General features: G+C 40.3%; 1 protein-coding gene across 1 annotated transcript in view; it reads left to right on the top strand.

Moving 5' to 3' along the window:
- DLGAP2 (DLG associated protein 2) overlaps positions 1-24,910 on the top strand; it is a 153,248-nt gene that overhangs the window by 107,664 nt on the left and 20,674 nt on the right. Inside the window, exons 6-8 of the mRNA XM_006275974.3 lie at positions 4,348-4,433; positions 6,007-6,422; positions 21,526-21,617. Coding sequence (XP_006276036.3) covers positions 4,348-4,433; positions 6,007-6,422; positions 21,526-21,617 — 594 coding nt within the window. The remainder of the gene's footprint in view (positions 1-4,347; positions 4,434-6,006; positions 6,423-21,525; positions 21,618-24,910) is intronic.

Consider the following 24,910-nt stretch of genomic DNA (forward strand, 5'->3'; position numbering starts at 1 on the left):
TTGAGGAGCTTTAGTTTGCTGCCCCTACAGCCACGGAGCGAAGCACCAGGCTCTGTGCAGATCTGCAACTCTGCAGGAAGCCCTGCAGGTAGCCTGGCAGTAGCCTGGGAAAGCAGCTGCACCCAAGAAAAGCAGCGAGCCTGATCCCACCCCCCAACCCCCTGCGGAGCCTGCCTGCCTGCCTGAGCTGCACAGGGGTCCAGTGTTTCCCTCTGCATCTGTAGTGCCCCCTGGGACTGCCCAAGCTGGGTGCCTGCAGGCGGGTGCCACTTGGGGGGGAGCGGGGGGAGGCTGCAGCTGCTGCGGATGGAAGCACCAGCCCCGCACCCCCAGCCTAGGGACCGCTCCACCCACCGGCAGCTCACGCTCCCCTCCCTTCCAGAAGGCAGCTAAGTCAGCAGGGTGTGTGCACCACATGGGGGTTTAATCAGCCCTAAATTGAAGTGGTGTTTTTTAAAGTCCACCACTTCAATTTAGGGCTCCATTTCATCTACACATGCCCCTAGACTGTAATTTTCTTAATAACTGTTTTGAATAGTATAAATATTCAGTGAGGATCAACTACATTTATTCCTCTAATAAACAGATTCCTTTGTCAGTTACATATTGGGCAAATCATCCAAGTTTTCCTTCTAGCAGAAGCAACTATGGAGATGGAGAAGAAACCTTAGAAAGGTCTTTTTTATGGAGATGTTACGAAATCATTCCAAAATCAGTTGGTGGAAAAATATGAGCTTATAGGGGTCATAAAAATAATTTTGCCTGGATAGATCTAAGGCATTGAATCATGCCTCTTTATTAGGTTTGTCCTATTCCAAGGCTATGCCCAGATCTTTGTTACTTCCTATAAGTTATCAAAACAGGTCTAATGGGAGAGAAGACTTAGTCCTACTTCCTGGTCCAACTACTGTGATGCTAGGCACTGCCTAGAAGAAATCTTAGGACCCGTAGAGAAACCTTTGGACTGGGCCACTGACTTTGCTGCCCTTGGACATTGCTGGCTTCATCATGGCCTCCTGGGTCTTCAGGCCCAGGATCTCACAGTAGTGGTTACACTGGTGAGTAACAACAGGGCAGGGAAGCAGCTTTCTTTCAGCACCTGGTACCTGCCAGCAAACAGTGACTTTCAGTGCTCAGCAATGTGCAAAGGGGCCTCCTAGACTATAAAGGCAGCTGCCCAGGGCTCCTCTATAATGACCTATAGAGAAATCTTTGGGTCTGAAGATTTCTTCTAGGCTGTGTCTAGAATCACACTGGTTGGATCCACAGAGCTATTCATAGCATCCCAGAAAGGGGGTGCAGTACCTCGGAAGCAAATAAATTCACTTTCATGCAAGATTGAAAAATCTGGAGATATTAAAAATAAAAATGGCAAAACAAGACATCAGTTCATAAACGTGCCCAACATGCAGGCAAAAGGAGAATAGCTTGATTCTGTTATATTTCTGTTACATACATCACAGAGGCTTACTGGGAAATGTTTCTTCCTTTTCAATATTTATAATGACTTACAATTTAATATTCCATTGATTGGCAGTCCTCAAAGCACTGTTTCAGTGCACTGGCAATAAAAGGCCTGTGAAAAACTCTGGTAATGTCAGTGACATTATTCTAGGTTTCTATACTTGCAAAAAGTAAATTTTGATCACTTTGTCGTAGCTTCATGGTATGTTGAGCTGCATAAGAATTTTACGTACATCTTATGTGGAAATATTTGGGCCTTTGATCCTCACAAAAATCCTTGATTAAATGTATTGTCTCCATCTAAATAAAACAGCAAACTCTTAGGAAAAAGGATTTCTTTACATATACTTAAAAAGTGCTATGTATACCTATTGTTTCATTGCTTAACACAGGGTTGTCAAGCAGGGGTACAGTACCCCTGGGGGTACTTTGAAAAGTCCCAGGGGTGTACGCCGCGGTGGGTGGGGATGGAGGGCCACCACCCCATGCCACTGCCCCACGGGAGCAGGGCTGGGGCAGGGCAAGAGCAGGCAGGGCTCCCCATGCCCCTGCTCTGCGTCCGGCTGCTCATCTCCCCCCCCCAGGGGTACACTTACTAAAAAGGGGGCCACCAGGGGTACACTTATTTAAAAAGGTTGCAAACCCCTGGCTTAACAAATGAGAACAACATATGTTGTTAGTGAAACTGTCAGCTTAGAAAAGAGGAATACTAAGTTAAACTGGACAACTGTGGCCTCAGCCTCACCACGATCCGCTGGCTGGGGAATTGGCTCCGTGGTAGGACCCAGAGGGTGGTGGTCGACAGGAGCCAATCGTCTTGGTGCGCTGTGAACTGTGGGGTTTCTCAAAGCTCTGTCCTAGGGCCTATACTATTTAACATCTTCATCAATGATGTGGATATTGGTGTCAGAAGCAGACTGGCCAAGTTTGCCGACGACATCAAACTCTGGGGTAAAGCATCCACACCTGAAGACAGGAGGGCAATCCAGGCAGATCTTGACAGGCTCATGAAATGTGTGGATGAGAACCTGATGGTGTTTAACACCGAAAAATGCAAGGTTCTCCACCTTGGGAGGAAAAACCTGCAGCACCTTTATAGGCTCAGTAGTGCTACGCTGGGTAGCACTACAGATGAAAGGGACTTGGGGGCCATGATTAACCACAAGATGAACATGAGCCTTCAGTGTGATGCTGCAGCTTGTAAAGCGAGCAAAATGCTGGCTTGCATCCATAGATGCTTCTCAAGCAAATCCCAGAACGTCATTCTCCCCTTGTACTCAGCCTTCGTGAAGCCGCAGCTGGAGCACTGTGTCCAGTTTTGGGCTCCACAATTCAAAAAGGATGTGGAGAAGCTTGAGAGGGTGCAGAGGAGAGCCAAACGCATGATCAGAGGTCAGGAAAACAAGCCTTATGATGAGACGCTGAGAGCCATGGGACTCTTCAGCCTGGAAAAGTGCAGGCTCAGGGGCGATGTGGTGGCCACCTACAAATTTATCAGGGGTGCTTATCAGGATTTGGGGGAACATCTGTTCACCAGAATGCCCCAAGGGATGACAAGGTCGAACGGTCACCAACTCTGCCATGACCGATTCAGGCTGGACATAAGGAAGAACTTCTTCATTTTCCGAGCCCCCAAGGTTTGGAATAGACTGCTGCTGGAGGCGGTTCAAGCACCCACTTTGAATACCTTCAAGACACATTTGGATACTTATCTTGCTGGGATCCTATGATCCCTGCTGACTTCCTGCCCCTCGGGCTGGGGGCTGGACTTGATCCTTCGGGGTCCCTTCCAGCCCAAATGTCTAAGAAATCTATGAAATGAATTGGATGATTGTAGTTTGGGCATGAATTGTTTACAGCATTTTTTGCAGTCTGCCTTTTAAAAAATAACACTTTCATAACTAACTGGTATATTATCCTGAACACATGTAAAAAACAATTTTATTTAAAATGTTACATATAGACTCTTTCTCCCTCCTAGTTAACTTTATAGACCACAACTACATTTTAAATGATCAATTTATTTCTGCCACCACTTAATTATAGGAGTATCTTTGTTACATAAATTATATTGATGAGTGAAAACACTTCTTTTGGCATAACAGGCAAAGAGAAAAGCCATTCTATTATGTCTGTTTTTTTCCTTGACTCTTCTTTGATTTACTCCAATATTCATGTTTCTACATTTGTGTGCGTGTTAAAAAGTACTGTGGTAGAAATGGGTATATAAGATCCTGCAGGAACTTGTAGAATTAGGGCAAAAGCTTTACTGCAAATGTATTTTGGTACACATGTTTCAGATAGAAATACCACATAAAAGCCTGAATTACTTATTTGATATAGCATTTTCAGGATTATTATATTAAAAAAGGGTGAGCTGTGGCATTTTGCTATCTCCTCTGTGCCACTTAAATGCTTCTATATTCGTCAACACAATTTTCCACAGAATTTCATTGCAACATTTATTTTTATCACTTGCAAATTTTATGGGGCTACTTTCATTTTTATTTTGTAAATCATCCTGCCATATAATGAGGCCATTTTGTACTAATATATAAAGGTGCAACCCTGTGGATTCCTAGCTCTAAGAATAGAACAGTTAAGCCAGGCTTATTTCCTGCCTGCATTGAACTGAGTAATTATATCTACGTACATTTAAAAAAAGGAATTATAGAGCAGCAATAAAGTAGTTATGAACCATTTTGTAGTACAGAGAACCAAACAATTATATCAGATTGCATACTTATTTAAATTATTTTACTAGGTTAGTTGTTTCTTAGAACTTATTAAGGAAATACATAATTAATTGAAATGAATAGAGAGAGAAATAATGTTGAATTGTCAATGTTCACTTCTGCAGATGTATCTTTTGTGTTGAATTAGGTGGAAACGGCAACTGATTCAGATACTGAGAGCAGAGGCCTACGAGAATACCACTCTGTTGGAGTCCAAGTGGAAGATGAAAAACGGTAATTCAGGCAAAAAATGTGCAGTCTTTCAGGAGACAAGACATATTTATAACAAAATTCAAATAATCTGGAGAGTGTGTTCTATGAATAATTCACAAAGCCCGTGTTAGTCCATTGCTAATATTTTAGAGATGGTCCCTAAATATCTAGACAAAGTTTCTAGTGTTAAATTTGATAGGTAGAAAATATGTTTCAGGTTTAGTTTAGTGCTTCAAATTGATAAGAAGATAAACAGATTCCATGTATTCACAGCAGAGGTGCACGCCTCTATGCCAGTGATTATCCACCAAAGTGCTGCAGTACCTTGGGGGCCAGGAGCAACTTTGAAGGGTGCCATGGCTGCTCTTCTTCCTCCCTTTCCCCCCACATCTCACTGCCCAGGCCCTGCCTGAGGTAGTAAGGGCAGGCTCACCCATACCCTGCCAAGGAGGTAAATGTAGGCTCCTTCCTTCTCAGCCACCCCTCTTTTCCCCTTTTCCCTCCACTGCTCAACCCTTGTACTAAGAGGTGAGCATTGTAGTCAATTAGTTTTTGAGGTTCACAAAACGTGGATGAAGAACCACTGCCTTATGCACTAAAAGTGTCGCTAATGCAATGGGACCCCTAAGGCTAAATTTTCATGCCTTTACAATCCCTTTGCAGAATAATGCCTAGTCCACAGTACTTCAGTCCTAACTTAGAGGGTGTGGTACATCTAGGAGCTAGTTTCCATTCTTTGTCAATCTTTGTATGGTCTGCTAAAGCTCCTGATAAGTGTTCTAATCTCAGAGTGATACATACAGTTGCCCATTAAACCCTAGAGAAAGACCATTATCTTGATTCAGAGAGATCAAACAGTCTGTGCTTGCTAATCACCTTTGGTCCCTATTGACTTGAGTCAAATTTGAACAGTTAACCTAGCTGTTGAACAATTGCCCTAGCTATTGCTTAAGAAATATAGATTTCTTAAGCAATCCATTGTCCCTGATCCAACTTTTTAAACATAAATCTGCTCCAATCTATCAATATCCAAGAGAAAATCGTCATGAGAATTTTTCTATACAGTTTGTAAAAAATATTAAACCTCCTGCCGTTATTTTCCACCAATTACAAAATTCTACACAGCCTTACCTCAGAATATCTTTGACTGTTTCTGAAAAGGTTGTCTAAGTATATTTGGCTTTTTTCTGCATTTCAACAATAAATGCAGCACTGCAGGTCCTACCTGATATTTCCAGTTCATTTATTGATGATGTGCCATATTTTGTAATGTGAGAACAGATTAATATGTGCTTCCAAAGGTGGTTTAAATGATTTTCATTTATATTTTTGTTCAGATCAATAATGACACCATATACCTACATATATTCTATTTACATGCTTCCCCCCAACCCCTTTCCTTCTCTTTTTTCCTCTTTTTTTCACTTGCTGTCTTATTTCTAAGTAACTTAAGCATTTGAAGAGTGGAAAGAATAGTTGAAAAAATCATCTGCATAACTATTATCTAGTATCAGATTAAAAGAAAAACTTTGTCTTTTGCCAACACATAAGACTCTCATATATTTTTCCCCCTTTCTTTTTCCCCTTACCTAAGACATGGACGGTTTAAGCGCTCAAATAGTGTAACAGCAGCTGTACAGGCTGATCTAGAACTGGAGGGTTTTCCTGGACACATAACAATGGAGGACAAAGGACTTCAGTTTGGTTCATCATTCCAGCAGCATTCAGAACCTAGCACTCCTACCCAATACAGTGCAGTAAGAACTGTACGGACACAGGGACTGTTCAGTTACAGAGAAGATTATAGGACCCCAGTTGACACCTCAAATCTTCCACCACCAGAACCCTGGCTGGAGCCAGCCATTGAAACAGTAGAAACTGGTCGAATGTCCCCTTGTCGACGAGATGGGTCTTGGTTTATGAAGTTGCTACACACTGAAACTAAGAGGATGGAAGGATGGTGTAAAGAGATGGAGAGAGAAGCAGAAGAAAATGATCTGTCTGAAGAAAGTAAGAACACTTCAGAAATTTTGTTGTACATATTTGATGTAAATATTTTATGATGAGTGTGAAGTCATGGCAATTATTTTTATGCAATAATTTTACAGAAGCATATTACATACTTCATAAAACCAACAGAAAAAACATTTCCTCCCCTAAGGAGCTTACAGTCACATACCTGAGTGCTGCAGTTGATGATATGGGCCACCCCTGTTGCAAATAAGGAACTCCACTGATGTTAATGGGGGCATCTGTCTGCATAGCCAGCTGCAGGATCAGGAAGGAACAAGTTTTAGACTAGATGGCTGACAGTTTGTGCTGTGCTCCTAACAGAAAAAGAGAGAAGTCATGTCGCTTTCAGAATCATCTGATTCTGAGCTATTTCAGGGTCAAAGTGGGCTCTAGCAGTCCTGAGGGGCTGTCTCATTTATGCCCATGTATGAACAGCAATACTACCTAAAATCTTTTCAATACTACATGGTGCACTGTTCCAGCCTTAATCTTTGCCAAGCATCTTTAGTTGATAGTTGCTGGCTGTCTTCAGTTTCTGTGCCTTAAATTTTCTTCCATCTGGATCTGGGTTTTTTGAACAGTTTTACTGGCTCTTTGACCTAATCCTACAGTAAAATTCCTATTCCTAGGTATGGTACTCCTATACCTATTGAAATAGAGGGGCTGGAGTGGGACTAAATATTCCCTCACCACTGCAAATTATTTTGCCACTGCAATTGATCAGTGTCAAAAAAAAAACAATGGAGAGGAAGGACAAAGCATACAGCAATGAGATTCTGCATGTATCCAAGCATGTACCCTTTAAAGGGGTCGGTTACATTCTGTTGCTATCCGTTTATAAAGAACTGTTATTGTTTGCTCACCTCCTGTGCTCACAATAAAGGGTGTAAAGTGATGCAGTGAAGTGAAAATGAATTTCTTCTTAGAGCAGAACTCAGGCCAGTATTAATGATGATAAATAGAATTGGTCCTAACGTTCTCCTAGACCCTCCCAGCAACTGTGTCCATTGTCATTTATCCTTTTTCATCCATGATTTTTTAGTTAATTTTTAGTTTACATTGTAATGTTCTGTCCTAACCAATAGGGATTATTTTTTTAAGTTCCAACCATCATACATGTAAGATCTATCCATTTTAATTTGGGGGCCAATGTCTTTCCCCTGCACTTCTTCCCTGACTGTTCTTATTTCATTGTATTCTTTCTTTCATGTCCAATTCATATTCATGTTTTACCCTCAGGTCTCTGAGCAGTTGCATATGATGCACGTAAGTCTAGGTTAGATATCAGAAAAAACTTTCTACTAGGAGGGTAGCACAACACTGGAACAGGTTACCCAGAGAGGTTTTGGAATCTCCATCCTGGAAGGTTTTTAAGATCTGACTTGACAAGGCCTTGGCTGGGATGATCTAGTTGGGGCTGATCCTGCTTTGAGCAGGGGGTTAGACTAGCTGATTTCCCTTCCAACCGTAATTTTCTGTGCAATCCTAGACAATTTCTGTATCTCGCTTTCCACTTTTCCAAAGAAAAGACAGTCTGTTCCTTTATTAAATCAGTTTATTTTTATGCCGTTATTTTACTCCACCATGCTATGCACAGGCTTTTGCTAAGTAACTGCATAATCTTATTTCTGTAAGACTTATCTTTCCATACCCAATCATCCCTTTATTTTTGGTGATTCCTTTCATTGTGACATATCTGAAATTATACTGTAAGCAGTTCAAGCCAAGAACCTTGCTTGCATATTTCTTCTGTGAAGGGTTTATCATACTCTCAGGTGCAGTCAAACTAATACTAATACTACTACTAATAATAATATTGTGCTTTAGTTAAAGTGGTTTTTAGCACTCCCCAGCCCTCTTCCATATTAGTGGATTTTTAATACTTCCTTTCATGCAGCACTCAGGTTTCTCAGTTCCCCCAAATCTATTTCTGTTGTATTATTAAACAATGTAAATTCTTTCCTATGATAAAGTTAAATCACTCAAAGTATCAGATTTCAATCTCCACAGGTATTGATCCATGTGTGCAGCTGGTGATTGAAGATTGACATAGGGATAGGTTTTGAACAGTCCTTAACAGCAACAGGCTCTAAACTCCCGAGCAAGTGTTCAAATTGTTGAGAGATGGGGTGGGGGGAGTACACAGTCAATCATCTCCTCATTCATTTCTACTGGCCAGTGACAGGGAACAGACCTGACTTTTATTACCCAGGGTGATCTCCTTCCCTTCTTCTTCAAGCTGTTCCTCACCTGCAATCCAGTCAAGTTTCCCACTTAATGAGCAGAGTGGGAGGTGTTCTCAATACATATTAATTCCTCAACTGATAGTGAGTGAGTGAGTGAGTTCTGCTTTAGTTGGTATCAATGCTTTCTGGAACATAAAGCTGTCTTATTACTGCTTAAAGAAAGTTGATTATGTACTTTGGATTAACAGTTATATCTAGGTACTTAATAGCTGCAAGTAGATACTTAAATTTCCCAGGATTTTAGACTATCCTGCTGCTTAGAATGCCATAGTTTATAGTGCTGCATAATCAGGAGCATACGTTTGTAAAGAGGCAGATGAAGGCATAATTTGACTGGGGAGGGTTGTGAGCTGCTAGATTAATTCCAACAAAGATTACATTTGGAGGATAAGCAATACTGAAATATTGTGTGTTTGGGGGTTTTCTTTTGCTGAATGACTCCTATTCTTCATAAGAGAAAGAGAGCCATTTTTTTTTAAGTGATATGGAATCACTGAGACACTATAAAATGGATTCCTTTGGCATGGTTACTTTTCTGGGAGCTGCACTTAAGATGAGATTCTCCTCTCATCAACATGAAGTTGGTGGAGTTAATAGGTTTGCATAGTTTAAAGAAAAGCAGATTTTGGCTTTAGCTAGTTGTAACATATGGCAGTCAGACTTCTGCTTCATTCAACCATATGTCTCAAGTGCCCTTCATTTCAAGGGATGCCACTCATTTTACTCCCAAATTTACTTACATTGTTTACAAACAAATTACTTTCCCTTCTCTTCTGTTGATATGAATTACTACAGGAGGAAATGAAAAGAATCATGAGGCTTGAATTATCAAAAGTATTGCTTATACCAAACGAATGAATCTGACAGCATTTTAGGGCTCATCCATGAATATGTAATTTTCTTTGGGTCATTTTTCACACTTGGCATCCTTCCTTTGAGCTTTGGAGATTACCAGAACCAAGGTTTAGTGATATCCCACTATAAAATGTATCTCAATATACTAAAGCATTTGGCAGTTCCCTGAAAAACAGAAGCAGAAGTGTCTGAGCCAAAGAGAGCTAAGCAGATTTTCCATCTTCCAATGGAACACACTATTCCCAAGAAACTTCACAGCAGAATGTGCACATTCAGAATGTCACGGTCAATACTCAATCCCTTATTTGAATCCACAAGAATAGATACAGATTGGTACCTCATAAAAGAGCATTATATTTATGTTGCCATTTATATTTTATCTTGGGCAAAGGAGTTAAATAGAATTGCATTTTAAAAAGCAATTTCACTTTGTGTATTAGCACAATAGCCTTGAGACCTTGGAAAACTTGTTTGATTGCCATATCGATTTTTTTCTTTCACTGTAGCCTCTCTCATAATGCTGTTGTAAGAGCTTCTCTCATCAGGTCTTAGTGAAGGAAAGAATAATTATTGCACCAAAAATAACCTATCATAACTAAAGTCCCCATCTTTGCATTTCTGTGCCTTTACTTATTTTGTCAGTTAGCAGTAAATTAGATTTCAGAGTCTTTGAAAACTTCATTTATTTTTTCGTATCCAAATTAGTAGATAGCAGTGCTTTTCTCACTCCCATATGGAATCTACTAGCAGGGGTGGATCCAGAATTTGGCAAAAAAGGGGTGAGGGAGCAGTAACCTGCACTGCAGGGCTGGCTGCACTCTGCTTCAAGCCTCCTTCCCCTCATACTGGTGCAGGCAGACCATGCCATGGGAGCCTCCAGGGTCTTTATAAAGTCCTCAGAGCATCTAAAAATCCTTCTGCTCCCATCTGTGCTCAGAGGCACATCCTTTCCTTTCCCTGCTCACCATTGCTGGTTTACCTGCTGTCTGGGGATGGGGGAAGCTTTAGAGCCACTCCTACCTGTCCAGCCAGCCTGTGCAGGGACAGTGACAGTGGCAATAGAGTAGTGGGATTCCCCTGCCCTGTCCAATACTCCAGGAGCAGGCACAGGAATGGGAACCACCTCCATAACCTCTGCCACTGCTGCTTTTGCTGTCCCTGCTAAGCCTGGCCCCTACACAGCTCAAATGCAGCAGGAAGGAGTGGCTTTGAAGCCCCAGAATGGCAAGGAAAGCAGCAGTGGTGAACAGAGGAGGGAGAAAGGGGAGGAAAGGGAAGGGATGTGCTTTTGAGTATGGGGGGATTCAAAAATATACCCAGAGGCTCCTGTGGTGTGGGCCAGTCTGAAAGGGTTGTGTGTGGGGGGAGGAGGTGGCACCTGCACCACTGCACCCCCTGCCCCTTCTGGATCCACCCCTGTATACCAGTATATAGTTGTGCCTGTTCCCAGGGTAAGTCATCTGACTATGTCCACTGGGACAGTACACCTATATTTTTCTTTTAAAAATCTGTTTCTGAACAATCACAATTAGACCAACTCTATATGGCTCCAGGCAATACCATGTGGCAATATGGATATAGCAATACTTTGTACAGAAACAGAACCTGCTGAGGCTGAGGGCCATGGAACTGAAGTTTTCCACTTCCAAGATGAATGCTTTGACCACTTCCCTATTATCTAAAAGGCATTGCAACCCTTGTTGCTCCAAGAAAAACAGACTGCAATTGCATTTTGTGAGGACTCAACTCCCATAGGTAAACATTAGATATACTTTGAGTGCACATACTGGATTTGACCCCTCAGGTGGAGAAATTCCAAGTTCCTGGATTCTGATTAGGTTCAGGTTGGAGTTAGGTGCCAGGCTGCTCTGACTAGTGCAGTTCTAGGTATGTACAGAAGTAAAACTCCAGGCACTGAGAGCAGGGGCCAGCACCTACATGGGCTGAATCATGCCAAAGAGCTTGGATCTGGTTCAGAAAGGTCTAACAGAGCTACTCTGTGCTGCCCATCTCCTCCGCAGCACCCTCCTCCCTGCTGCTCTCTCATCCCTGCCCTTACCCTTGCAGTGCAGAGGGGATGAGTATCTGCAGTGGGGGTAAGTGCAGGGACTTATGCTGTTTAGGGGGCTGGATATTTGTGGGACACATCAGGGGGACAGGTCCCAAGCTCCTGTCTGCAGCAGCAAAGGGTTACCATCCCCTGGCCTGGAGAAGACCATAGTGAAATAGGAGAAGGGAGCCCAGAGAGTTTAGATACTACTCAGCACTAGGAATTGTGGGAGTTAATGACTGTGCAGGCCCAAGCCTTACTAGAGGGAGGCAGAGGGAGCCAGTTATATTGTGATGAACCTAAATTCCACATTTGGCCTATGTTTCTCAAGAAAAAAATTACCAGACACCTACAACAGTGATTCTTAGCCAAGATGCCAGGGCACTCTGAGCATGTGAGCAGCGAGGAATGAGCTGGGCTAAAAGGTGGAGTCTCGTGGAAAGGTGGAGTCTCGCATCCACCTGTTTGCACGTGTGCACACAGCAGAGTCGGGGAAGTCAGGGCAGGAAGCGCTGGGGAGTGGGGAACAGCTGTGGGCACTGCTTGTCTACAATATGCTCAGCTGCCCTATTCCAGGAAGGAGGAGGGGTGTTTGCTTTCCAGCTGGCACAGGGGTTAGGCCATGGGGCACCCTTGGAAGGGTCTCGCAGCACTCTGGGGTGAGGCTGCAAGACCCTTCTGATACAAAGTCTCATTTTAATCACAAAGCTTCTGTTATGAAAGCTTTTAGGCAATGGATATCGTGGAAGATTAACATATAGAAACTTGTCATTTAGGTAACATTTCAATAGCACCAAGAGCCCATAGGATTACTTGTGTTAAAATTAAGTATGGTATGCTTTTGTGAGGGTCCTGCAAGATTTTACTGCAGATTTGAGATAGTGCCATCCCTGTCCCATTTTCATTTTTAAATGGTAACTAAAATATCAATGCTTTGCTGCAACCAAGGCCTTGTATTGGACCTTGTGTATCATGCTGTGGCCCTAATCCTCCCCTCATCAAAATCAATGGCAAAACTCCTGCTAATTTCTGTGATTTCTAAATCACATCACTGACATATGTCATATAGCTTTAATCTTTCCATTCTCATGGTTATATGGTTTGTTTTAATAAAATAGACATGTTTGACAGTTATATGACACACTGAAATGACAGCTGTGCTGCACTAAAATGCCATGCCACAATAGTCAACTTATACATAGGACTAAAAATTATGTGAATTGAGGAAGAAACTTACAGTTTAGAGAGATTTAAATTTTAAAAAGGTTGCCAATTAAATAGTGAACCTAATTTATCTACAGGCATAGGAAATCAAAAATATATTTTAAATGAAATGTAAACTTGAAAATTCTTACACAAAGTAGTGATCTTGTGCATGTGTTTGTGCCATTTGAATAAGCATTAATGAATGCCTGACAATTAAAAAATTATACTGGTGTTAAAGGAATCAGAATCTGATTTTTATTGGAAGTTTCCTCATTTTGGCATATTAATGGTACAACTGAGGAAAACATTTTTAACAACTCAAAGTGGTTTTGGAATCTGAATCGGATCTCAGTTATTTCAGTGTAAATCCATGTAACCTTGATTCTGCCCACTGTTGCACATATGATATGAAGCTGGATTTTATTATATTAGTTCATAATATTTCATAAATATTATGATATAGCATATGTTTTTTTCTACACCCATGTAAAATGTTCCATGTTTGTGAAAAGGCAGCATTAATTTTTGTTCTTATTATATACAAATAGCTTTGCTGGCTTTATCAGCTGTGTTGGACTGGAACCTGTTCTTATTTAAGGCAATGGTACAACTCCAAGAACAATTAGGAGCAGACCCCTAAACAGAACTTCCTAGGAGCAGTCGTTTAATTAATTAAAGATTGTTTTGTAATGTGTATGCATGATGGAGCAGAGTTAAGGCTGCATGACCATTTTCTGGTTTCAAGAGATTAGCTATGCAGTTTCTTCTTTTACAAAATTGACATATATGTTGCTTCGTTTTATCATTTTCTTAGACACAAACTCTCCAGGCATTACTAAACATCTCAATCTCTATACTCGCTAGTATTCATCATCCTTTCATGGAGATAATCAATCTGCACTCATCAGAATTACTCCCCAATGCATGAAATTAATAACAAGGCTTTGCCTGTCCATTATGCTAAAGATTATGAATTTAAGTATTTTACTACTTTAATTTAATTACAGTGAAGCTGAGTAGCATAACTATGAGAGATTCTAACTTGTATTTTACTAAATCTTATTTACATGTCTATATGAAAGTAAGTTGGGGCCCTTTTGGTAAATTCTTGCTTCTACATATTTGTTCACTAGAAGTAGTGCTATAACAAGTTATTATTATTATTATTATTATTATTATTATTACTATGGCTAATTTCTTCATTGCCAATGGGCCCAAATTAAACAAGCATGCTCACAATTTAGAGAATTAATAATTCCACTGAAGTCAATGGAAAACCCACATGTGACATGTATGGTTAAGTATCTTGCTGATAATTTAACCATGCAAGGCTAAGCAGTATTTTTGGAGGGGTAAATAAGTTATTCATATAAAAATGCAATTTCAGTCAATCTAGTTATTCAAATAGTCTCTGGTTGACCCAAAGCATTTTCAGGACTTCAGTACCAGTTATTCAGGTCCTGCATAGTGGTTATTATACTCACCTAGGATATGAGAAACCCAGGCATAAATATTCTCTCTGGAGGAATAGAAAGTGAGGTCTGTCCTCTGGCAGGAAGTTTCTTTAGAGTCTCATAATATCTCTTTCAAAGGCATATTTAAGTAGTTGATACAACTTGGCAGCTTCAGCAGGAAAGTTGAGAGAGAAATGCACCACCACGCTCTAACTCCTACATCCCAAGCAAGTGTCCTAACTGCTGAGCCATAGCATATGGAGGGATGAGACCCCCCTCCTCCTCACTGTTTTGGGAAATCAAGGCATTTGTTTTTTTTAAAACAAATTAAAACTATGAAAACTAGTTTAAAAAAAAAACTTGTTTGGAGTCAAATGACATTTTTTTCCCACCATTTCTTTTAATTCACCAAAAATTATGGAAAAAATAAAATTTTTCATTGACATACGAAACTGAAAAAATCAGTATTCACATAGTCCTATTACTGATAACTATGGGATTATGTTTGCATTATAGGCGCATGCATTAATTTATACACTACTGGGAGACAAAACTGAAATTTTCTCTCGACTGCATATAACAAACGTAACCTAGAATCATCCTAGATAAACAGGTCTGGAAGAGTCCTCTAGTCCAGTTGCCTGCTCAAGGCAGGCTCTTCCTTGTCTTAACCATTGCTGCACAGTGTTTGCCTAACCTGCACTTAAAAACTTCCAATCATGTCAATTCCACAACATTTCCAGGTAATGTATACCAGTGTTTAACCACCCTTGTTGTGAGAATGATTTCATGAGAGCCAGACAAATTTCTCTTGTTGAAATTGAAGACTGTTACTTCTGCTACTGTCATCTCAGGCCACAGAAAATAGTAGATTGTCATCCTCGTTATAACAGTCTTTTGTATTTGAGGAGTTCCCCCTCAGCCTTCTTTCTTTCAGACCATTCCTGTTCTTCTAACCACTCCTTGTATGTTGTATTTCTTAAACCTTGAATCTTTTTGCTGTTGTTGCTTTCCTCTTGATTCTTCCCAATTTATCCATATCATTCTTGAATGCAGTGCCTAAAACTGGACACAGGACTCCAAGCTAAGCCTCAGCAGTCCTAAACAGAGTGGAAGAGCCATTTCTCTTGACTCATGTGTAACACTTATGTTAATACAGACCATATTTTTGCCTTGTTTTGAAATTTGTACCAGATTGTCAATGAGATCACGTTGGTTCAGCATGAGTTGCCCTGGACAAATCTGCTTTGACTGTCCTTGTCTTCTTGTTATCTTCCAGGGTACTTAGAAATAAATTTCTTGATGATATGCTCCAAAAGCTTTCTAGGTATTGAGGTTATACCTTGTATCTTTTTTTAAAGATGGGCACTATATTTGCCTTGTTCCAGTTTTCCATGACCTCACCTGACCTCCATTAGTTTTCAAAGGTAATAGTTAATGGCGCTGGAATAACCCCAGCCAATTCCATGAATACCCCAGCCCCACTGATTTAAAAACCTCCAGCACTTCTAAGTAATCTCTAACCTGTTTTTACCTTCCTCTAGGCTGATAATCTCCTCCCTTATCCTTGCTAACTCTGCCAGGCATCTAACAATTGACCTGACTGAACTAAAAAAGCCATTAATGTTTTAGCCTTCTCTACATCATCCATAGTTAAATTCCTCATACCTTTTAATTAAGAGACTATACTTTCCTTCTTACTTTGGCTTCTAATGTTATTCTAACATATAGAATATTTTTGTTATTGTTGTTTCTTTTCATACCCCTTGCTAGCTCTATCTCTATGTGTGCCTTAATGTTCCTAATTTTTCCCCCTAAATGCCCATAGAGATAAAACAGATGAAAAATGTAATTCATGATACTATAAGAATTCTCCCATGGTCTGCCAAACCATCTTTTTCACTCATTCTAGAAAACATATGGCAAAGGATGACATTTTATAGAGGACGTTACAATGAATTTCTGGTAAAGTATTACAGTATCATTCCATCCTTTCCAACACTGCTGAGAGAACATTTCCTCTCCTCCAAGAATGGTTCAGAACAAGAGATAGGGTTGGAGTTGGATATCAGAAAAATTCCTATCCAAAAAAAAGTCATTTAAAATTCTCAGAAATACCTAGATTGTTTCAATTCTATTGCAGCACATAGAAAGAAATGCAGTTTGGTCTGGGAAAATTCTGGGGAGACTTGCTTGAAGACTGTGTTCCTTTAGAAGAATTAGGAAAGTAGCATTTATCAACAATATTTCCTTTAAAATGTTTATTCATGTTCTAAATATAAAGAACAGTTAGACAGTGAATAGAGGTCTAATTAAGGTGGCTGTGATTGATCCAAGCCAAAAACCTGGACAAAAGAGGAGCAGCACAGTCTTTACACACATAGACCTTCCAAGCTGGATTGCTGCTCTTCTGCCATTGGGTGGATGAGGACAGCACACACAGCCTGACTTGTCCCTAGAATGATTGGAAATTAATTTGAATGAGCTTCAGTTAACTTACAGATGCTGTTCCAGGAAAAAGTGTTAGCATATTTTCTCTTGCATACTTCACATGTAGTTAGAGTGAGACAACGAACTGTATAACAGAAAGCTTTCTCCTGGGAGAAATACTATGTTTGTATATACTCTTAGGCTAGGGACAAACATTACACATAAAACGGTTTAAGTGATCATAAACTGGTTTAAACCTGTAACAAGAGAACAGATGTTCAGTTCACATAAACCAGTCTGAATATGGCTGAAACTGGTTTGAGATAAAACTGGTTGAATGTAGTATCAGACAACTGATTTGGTCAAACCGGTTTATGCAATGTCTGTCCCAGATCCCTTCCTGGTTTAAGATAAATCAGAATCCCCCAGAATCTGAGATGCTTTACAACTCTGGGTAGGGCTCTGCTCTTTGCTCCAGCCTAGCAGGGCTGGCCCCTTCCCTCAGCTCCTTGGCTGCAGCTCCATCAAAGACTGAAGGTACACGGCATCTGCCTGACTTCCTGCTGCTCTTCTGTCTACCTCCCACCACTCCCTGCTCAAGTAGGGATTCCCCCCTCCCCTCTACCTTACACAGTTACCTCTCAGCATTAGCTAGCAGACCACATGATGGCTACAGTCCGTGCTGTGGGAGATGGGAACAAAGGCAGACAGGACAGTGTTGGTTTAGGGATCTTTGGAGCTAATCAGCAGGTAGCTGGTAAAGTCCCTCCATTCCTTCTTTGGAAAAAGTTGTTTAAGAAGAGCTTGAACTAATGAGAGAGCCTGTTGTTTTCTTAATGGGCTGATAAACATTGTGTTAGGGATGATAAATACTGTGTTATCAACTCCCTGCTGGGCTGGTCAGGAGTGAGACAGGGAACCCCTCCTTAATCAGAGCATCCTGTAAGGGCCTGGCCATGACCCCCTTCAGCTCAGCACTATGGAAAGAAAGGGAGGGCTGCTGTCATGTCCTCCCTCCCCCCCAGCTTCTAGCCTGAGCCACTGCAGGCATGGGCATTTCTTCAGTCCAGCAGGGATGTCTTACAAACCAGTTTAGCCTAGCCAGGTTAGACTAACCTACAAAGATTGAATCAATTCAGGCTTAGGCTTCTTGAATTTCTGTCCCTAGCCTCAGAGTCAGAAAACTTACTATATAATGAAGCTGTTTACTATGATGAAGCCAAAATATATACAGAGAGATAGATAAATATAAATATATTCCAGAAAGATCTATTATTTTAATTAATGAGTAGAATGTTGAAGTACTGACAGTAAACCAGGCATAGCCCTAGTTAATAAACAACTGTTACCTGCAGTATATATGAAGGTGTTTCAGAAACTACCAGCAAAATGGCTGCCTATGCTGTATGTCTGTGACAAAGTGGGAAACTACAAAGCAGCAGGAAAACCAATGACAGCATTGTTGAATGCACCAATCATTTTATACTGAACACGTGTGATGGTGCTGAGCATGTAAACAACATGTTCAGGAAGCTGTCAGTGTACACCAAGGAACAGCATTCTAGCATTAGTTTTTTGTGGGCCAATGGTGTACTGCCTAGTGAAATTCACCATAGGATTGTGACAAAATACAGTGAGAACTGTATGGCTCAACAGAAGGTCTATGAGTGGATTGAGAAGTTAAAAAATGGCCAGATGTCCATAGTGGATGAATCCTGGACAGGACACCCCACCACAGCCACAGCAGAGGACACCATTGCCCAAGTCAATATGACTTTGTGTGCAAACAGCTGAGTAAGCATTCCTTCACTAGTGGCTGAAGTAGGTGTATGAGCTGACAGTATCCATACCATTTTGCATGCTTACCTGAATTACTAGAAAATGTGTGCCCTTTGAATGCCAAAGCAACTGATGGATGTATATAACTGACCATGTGTGGAAGTGTGTACCAAACTTCTGCACTATGTATGAGATTAAGGTAAGGAGTTCCTCTCATGCATCATCACTGGAGATGAAATCTGGGCTCCCCATTACAATCCTGAGACCTAAAGACAAGGCATACAGTAGAAATACACATCATCACCACTTCCTAAAAAAATTCATTCTCAGCCACCCTTTGGCAGGTTCTTGCTCATCCTGTTTTGGGATTACATTGAACCATTTCCTGTCCATGGAGCATGGGGTTATAATCAATAGCAATACCTACTACATTCTCCAAAACTACCTGAAGCCAGCTAGTTGGACCAAACAGCATGGAGAGCTCAAGTAAGGTACTCTTCTCCAACTTGACAATATAAGGCTGCACAGTGCACGCTGTCCAGACTTTGCATTGACTGGGCTTTGAAATGTCACTACAGTCCTGATCTTGCTCCAAGTGATTATCACTTGTTTGGATTGTAGAAGGAGACGCTTCATGGACACAGATTTGGCAGTGATGCAGAAGTGCAGCTTATGATACAGGAGTGGCTGTCACAGCAACCAAAAAACTTCTTTAAAGATGGTATCAAGAAACTAGTGACTCACTGGAATACCTGTGTTGCAAAGCAGGGCGATTACATTACAAAATAATGTGGTCCAGTAAATGAGGAACATTGCACACAAAATGGTTTTATTTCAAAATTGCCATTAGTTTTTCTGAAACACCTTTGTATTTAGGGTCAGTTCAAATCTTGGTGTACAGATTCCTATTGATTCTTGTGGGCTTTGGAGTAAGTTTTTAACCACTATCAATCTGGTTTATTAAGACTTATCAATGATATATGCATTTCAGTATATGGTGTCTATGATCTGAACAGGATGAATGATATGATGGTAGTGGATACAGCATAAGCCCCTAACCAGAGAGAGATCATTTTATTATAAACACATTTATGGTATGATGAACAGATATTTGAGAGGAGGTAATATGTCTTACTGAACCAACTTGTATAGGTGGGAAAAACAGTAGACAAGCTTTCAGGCTTCAAACACCCTTCATCCGGTGTGGGAAAGAAACACTCACAGTTCAATCTAAGTGCAAATTAGAACAATTACTTTAGTTTAACTTAATTATGTTAATGAATTTGACCACTTGAAATGAAAGTGAACAGTTATCACCTGCGGAGCAGAGAAGTTAGAGACAGATGTGAAAGGTTAAGTTAGAGGGGTTGCTACATGTTACAGTTCACCCATGCTAAATCTTGGGAGTGTTATGTAGTATTAAAGTTAGTACAAGCTGTGAGCAGTAGCACAGTAGGGTTTATAAAGAGTTCTGACAATCTGTGACCTGCACAGCAATGACTTGCCACTAGAGGGCTAGTGAGCAGGTGTCCCAGCAGTCATGCCACAGACTACATTTCCCAGGCACACCTACTGCTCTCTCCAGCTATTGGCTGGGCCAGGCTGGAGGGTAGGCAGAGCAGGTAGCAAGGGTGGTGTGCCAGCAGGGCAGGGATGGGAGTGTCTCCCTTCCCAGCTCAGGCAGCCCTCGGATGCAGGTTATGCTCATCCGCGCACCACTCTGCCAGCACCCTGAAATGCGCCTCCTGAGGAAGGGAGTCAAGGCAATGTACAGCCTCACCACTCGGATGCATCCCTTCTTGCCTCCACCCCATGCTGGTCCTCACTGCTTCTGCCTGGCGTTCTGGGCACACCACTCCAGCAGCAGTTGCTTGAGCTAGATCATTCCCTACCTGCTCTGCCGCTAATGTAAAATCACTCCATGAGTCCACTTGCCCTAGAGCAGTGACAAAGGTCCCTCTCGGGCGGGCAGCAGTGTCAGGTTAGGGCTGGTACCACTCCACTGGGCAGAAGAGTACTGGCAGGTAGATAGTTCATCCATGGGAGTAGAGGGGCTGGGCTCAATGCGCTCTTGGATACTGGAGGACTGGACTTTGCTCATAATATCTCTGTGAAGCTGTCAGATGATAACATAACACAGCTTCCTGAAGACAGGCTGGAGATACTCTTCACGTGGCAGAATGAGTGCACTTGGCACATGTTTTCTTGCTTGAACATGTGGATGCTTGTGCTTTAACCGCATTTAACACATGTGAAGTTTAACATGTAACATAGCCCTTACAGTGAACCATAAAGCCAATGTCTCTGTTAAGTCCATGATTTTAATGCCCAATAAAGTTCTGAATTTTTGTTCCCAGGCTCACCACCTGAAAGTATTGTGTAGATTTCTTTTGAAGACAAAGGATGTGAATGCAGAAATGGACTGCTTGTTTTATGAAAAGTATGATTAATCATATTCCACAATGGAGGCTTGAGTGGATCTCCAGGTTGTTAATTGTGTTCACGAAAGAAAGCTAGAAAAGTTATGCTTGTGAGATAAGGCTAAAAATGATAATGTATTATGGAGTTTGGAAGAGTGCTTATGACAATCCCTTAGTCTCTCTGACTTCAGTAGCCCTGCTTAATTATTTGAAGTTAAGTTTATACATAAGTACTTTGTCATACAAGAAAGTCGATGACAAAATATTTTTGGAGTGCTCCTGTTTAGGACCGAGCTTTGTTTTTGTGTCATTTACTGGATATGTAATGGTTTTTCTTAAAAATGAAACATAGGTGGCAAACTCACAAACTATCCAATACTTTCTCAAGCCTTTGATTTCTTTAATGGAGACAGTTGTAGTTGATCCCTCCCTTCCTATATCAACCTTTCCTTATGATATTTCCAGTTATTAATGTATTCTTTTATTATTGCCATGGCAATAGGGGCCCACAAAGTCTCCAGATGTCTTGCGGAAAAGACATGGAACTAGGTATTAATATCCTGAAATAATAGAATAACAGTGCAATCTTTCTTTTATCTAACTATAATTTTGCATTGACTTTCAAGTCATCCATTGTCAATAATCTTTCTCCATGTTCAGTTCTAGGTAAGATCCGAAGTGCTGTTGGAAGTGCTCAGCTCCTTATGTCTCAGAAATTCCAGCAATTTTATTGGCTTTGTCAACAAAATCTGGTAAGCCAATGTTTCTGGATATTATTGGATAATTGAAGTAAGTTTAAAACTTAAAACTCACAAAATTTGTTCTTAACATTCTAGTTTACAGTCAGATTTACCTAACAATCTATCTGATTACTGTAAATCATCCAGCTGTACAAGTTCCAAAGTTTTACTATGATGGCCCATATTTGTCCTAATATATAATGGAAAGTCAGTAGTGCAAGAGAACTGGGAGCAAGAACAGAATAACAGATTTTTTATAGTAGAAAAGGCAAGAAAAGAAAAGGAATTAAGGTGCCTTAAAAATCATGTGATTGAGTTTCTGAGCGTGACTGATAGGTGGTGTGCTGTTTGGTAAGTTGATCAACAAGCTGGCCAGAGGCCAGAAACTATAATATAATTTACTGAAAGTAACAGTAAAGGACAACCTTCTACTAGGAAGAGCTGCTGCAGACTGCACACACAATGTGATGGTTCTGCTCTAGAACAGGCAAATGTAATGATTTTCAGAGCTCTAACAGTTATCTGCCCAGGTTGATGGATGTTAAGTTAGCAATATCAGATTTTCCAACATAATATTAGGGTATAAGCCACAAGTTGGCAGAGAAAAGAAAGAGGGAGAACAGTTCAGGAGATCCTGAGGATTAAGTGAGAGAAATATCAGAGAGGAAGCACAATAATAGGAAAATACATTAATGTTTTTGTAGTAGTGCATGAAGGAATGGGATATGGAGTTAGGAATGAGGAAGAAAAGAGAGTACCCTGGAAAAGGCTGAAGGCCTACAACTATTTATTGCTCATACTACATTTCAGAAGAGAGGAGCATTTCACCACCTGTAAGAGTGATGAAAAGTCAAATAGATTATCTCTTGGCCAGGCAAAAGTATAGGAAAAAGCTCATAAACAGCAAAGTCATACAGCGAGTGATGACAACTCAACCTGGACTTCTAATTGTGGACACAGTGGGAGGGAAGAAGGGAGGGACAGATTGGGAGAATTATAGTATGAAATGAAAGAATATTAAAAATTACAGAGAAAAGATGGTAAAGCTGGGAGAATAAGCTATACAAATTGAAAAGCTAGACAGTGAACGAAGTACAGTTAACTGGAAAATGCTGAGAACAGCAGAAGTGTATGGAAATACCAGGAAAAAGATACTGAAGTGGAAGGATGTGCAATGATGGACTGCAAAATGTAAAGCATGATAGAGATGGAAAGAAGTTAACCCTCACCTGAAGAGACATATCTTTGAGATGCTCAGAGGGCACCTAGCAGGAATTAGCAAACTTTAACATGTGGACATTTGTGTTTTAAGTGCTATTAGTATAGTGTAAGTGTAAGATGTAACTTCACCCTTAGATGTGAATACTATACATGAATAAAACCAGTAGAATGTTTGATTAAAGTCTTTGAAAGGATTGTGAACTTACTCATATTTGTACAAAATAAAGGAGCCATGGATTCAGTACTCGTTATTAGAGAGCCGCAAGAAAAATTCCCAAAGAGAAATAAAAAACGATTTGACACATTCACGGACGTGAAAGCATTCAGTAGAGATCCCTATGAGATAATGCACTAGAACTTGCTTAAGAAAGGAGTGTCAGAAAAGATTGTCAGAATTAAAGAAGCAATTGGAGAGAGGTCAGAACTTCATGGAGAAAGACAGAAAACCTTGACATCAAGACTGGGTTACATTAAGGATTCAGTGCTAACTCATTTTGGTTTATTACTACAATAGATGTGCTAAATAGTTCTATCATTGGACCTGCTATTTGCAGGCTATCCTCTATAACAACAGAGGAAAAAGAAGAGAAACATTTGGAGAAAGATGGCCTAAAAATAAACACTGGAAAAACAGAAGGCATGGCCAGTCACAGATATGGATGGAAAAGCAATAGTTATGAATATTCAAGGGTGGGGGACCTACGTTAAATGGTGAAGGCAATTGTTAAGCAAAAGTAAGCAAGAATTAAAATAGGATGGAAGAAATTGAAAGAAGTTTCAGGAATGTATGTGATAAGGTTGAATGCACTGAAGATAAAGCTCAGTCTGACAGTGGTGAGGCTGGTGTTATATAGAACAGGCACTTAGATGATGAGAGGAAAAGTTGAAAAAGTACTTGAGCACACTGAGGTGAGGATGCTCAGGTAGATATTGGGTGTTTCACTGAAGTGCAGTCACAAGTTTGAGATTGAAGCCAGGAGTCAGGAAAGATGTGAATAAACTCAAGGAAAGAAATTCCACTGGTCAGAACAAGGGAAGAGGGAAGATCCATGCAGCTAGCTTCCAGCCAAAGTGAGAGACAAAGGGACGTTTATTCTAAAATCATGTTTCCTTTTTAAATTGAACTGTCTTGGAAATATAGTTTTAGGCAGGTTGGTATTTTTCCATAGGGCAAAGTCTTATTTTAGTCTAACTGACTTTTTTTACAAATTTAAGAAAAGCATTAAACAGAGAATAAATCTAAATTGTGAGAAAAAGGATACATTTTGTAAAATATCGGTCTGAACCTATACTTTTTACACACAGAGTGATTGCAAGATTGGGCTTCATATTTTGCATTGTCAATTACATAGATGAAGTCCTTGGGCCAGAAGAGCAGGTGCATTACATTACCTGGTAGAGTTATTGGTCTGGTAGTCCACAAGAACCTAATTCAATTCTAAATTTTATTTTCATTAATATGACAGCTGCTATCAGTAATAGGAAAGCTGTAGACATTGAAGATACTAATCTATAGAAGAACATAATTCTTTGAGTGCAAGACAGTATATGATAGAATGTTTCCTTCCTCCTTAGGCTTCCTTTCAGTATTGAATAAAATTGTTACCTTTTACTTCTTTCTCTGTGCAATGCACTAAAAAAAGTGCTGAATTCTATTGTTTGTGTGACAGGAGATGTGACCTAAGTATTTGTCTATATGAAATCCATCTTTCATTAAATATTTACTGTATAACCTTTTAAAGTCCTGACAAGACATTCACAGTGGAGATGCACATTTCATACTTGTTATCCATGAAATTAAGCAGCCAGGGTTCTGAAAATTGTAAAATATTTCTGAGAAAGTAACATCCAAAATGCCCTTCCTTCATGTACTGTTATCTAATAAGGAATGGTAAGTTATATGATTCACATTAGGAAAGCATCCAATTATCTGCTTCAAAGGCTGTGTTAAAATAAGATTTTACTGTGTGTTACTGGATGACTCAGAAAATGCACACAGACTACTGTTAGATAACTATTTCTCTGATCATAGATATGTTGCGTGTACTTTTTATTTTTATATTTATTTTCTTGCTAATGAAAGA

This window comes from Alligator mississippiensis, chromosome 1 (genome assembly GCF_030867095.1).
Source record: "Alligator mississippiensis isolate rAllMis1 chromosome 1, rAllMis1, whole genome shotgun sequence".
Classification (NCBI taxonomy): Eukaryota; Metazoa; Chordata; order Crocodylia; family Alligatoridae; genus Alligator; species Alligator mississippiensis.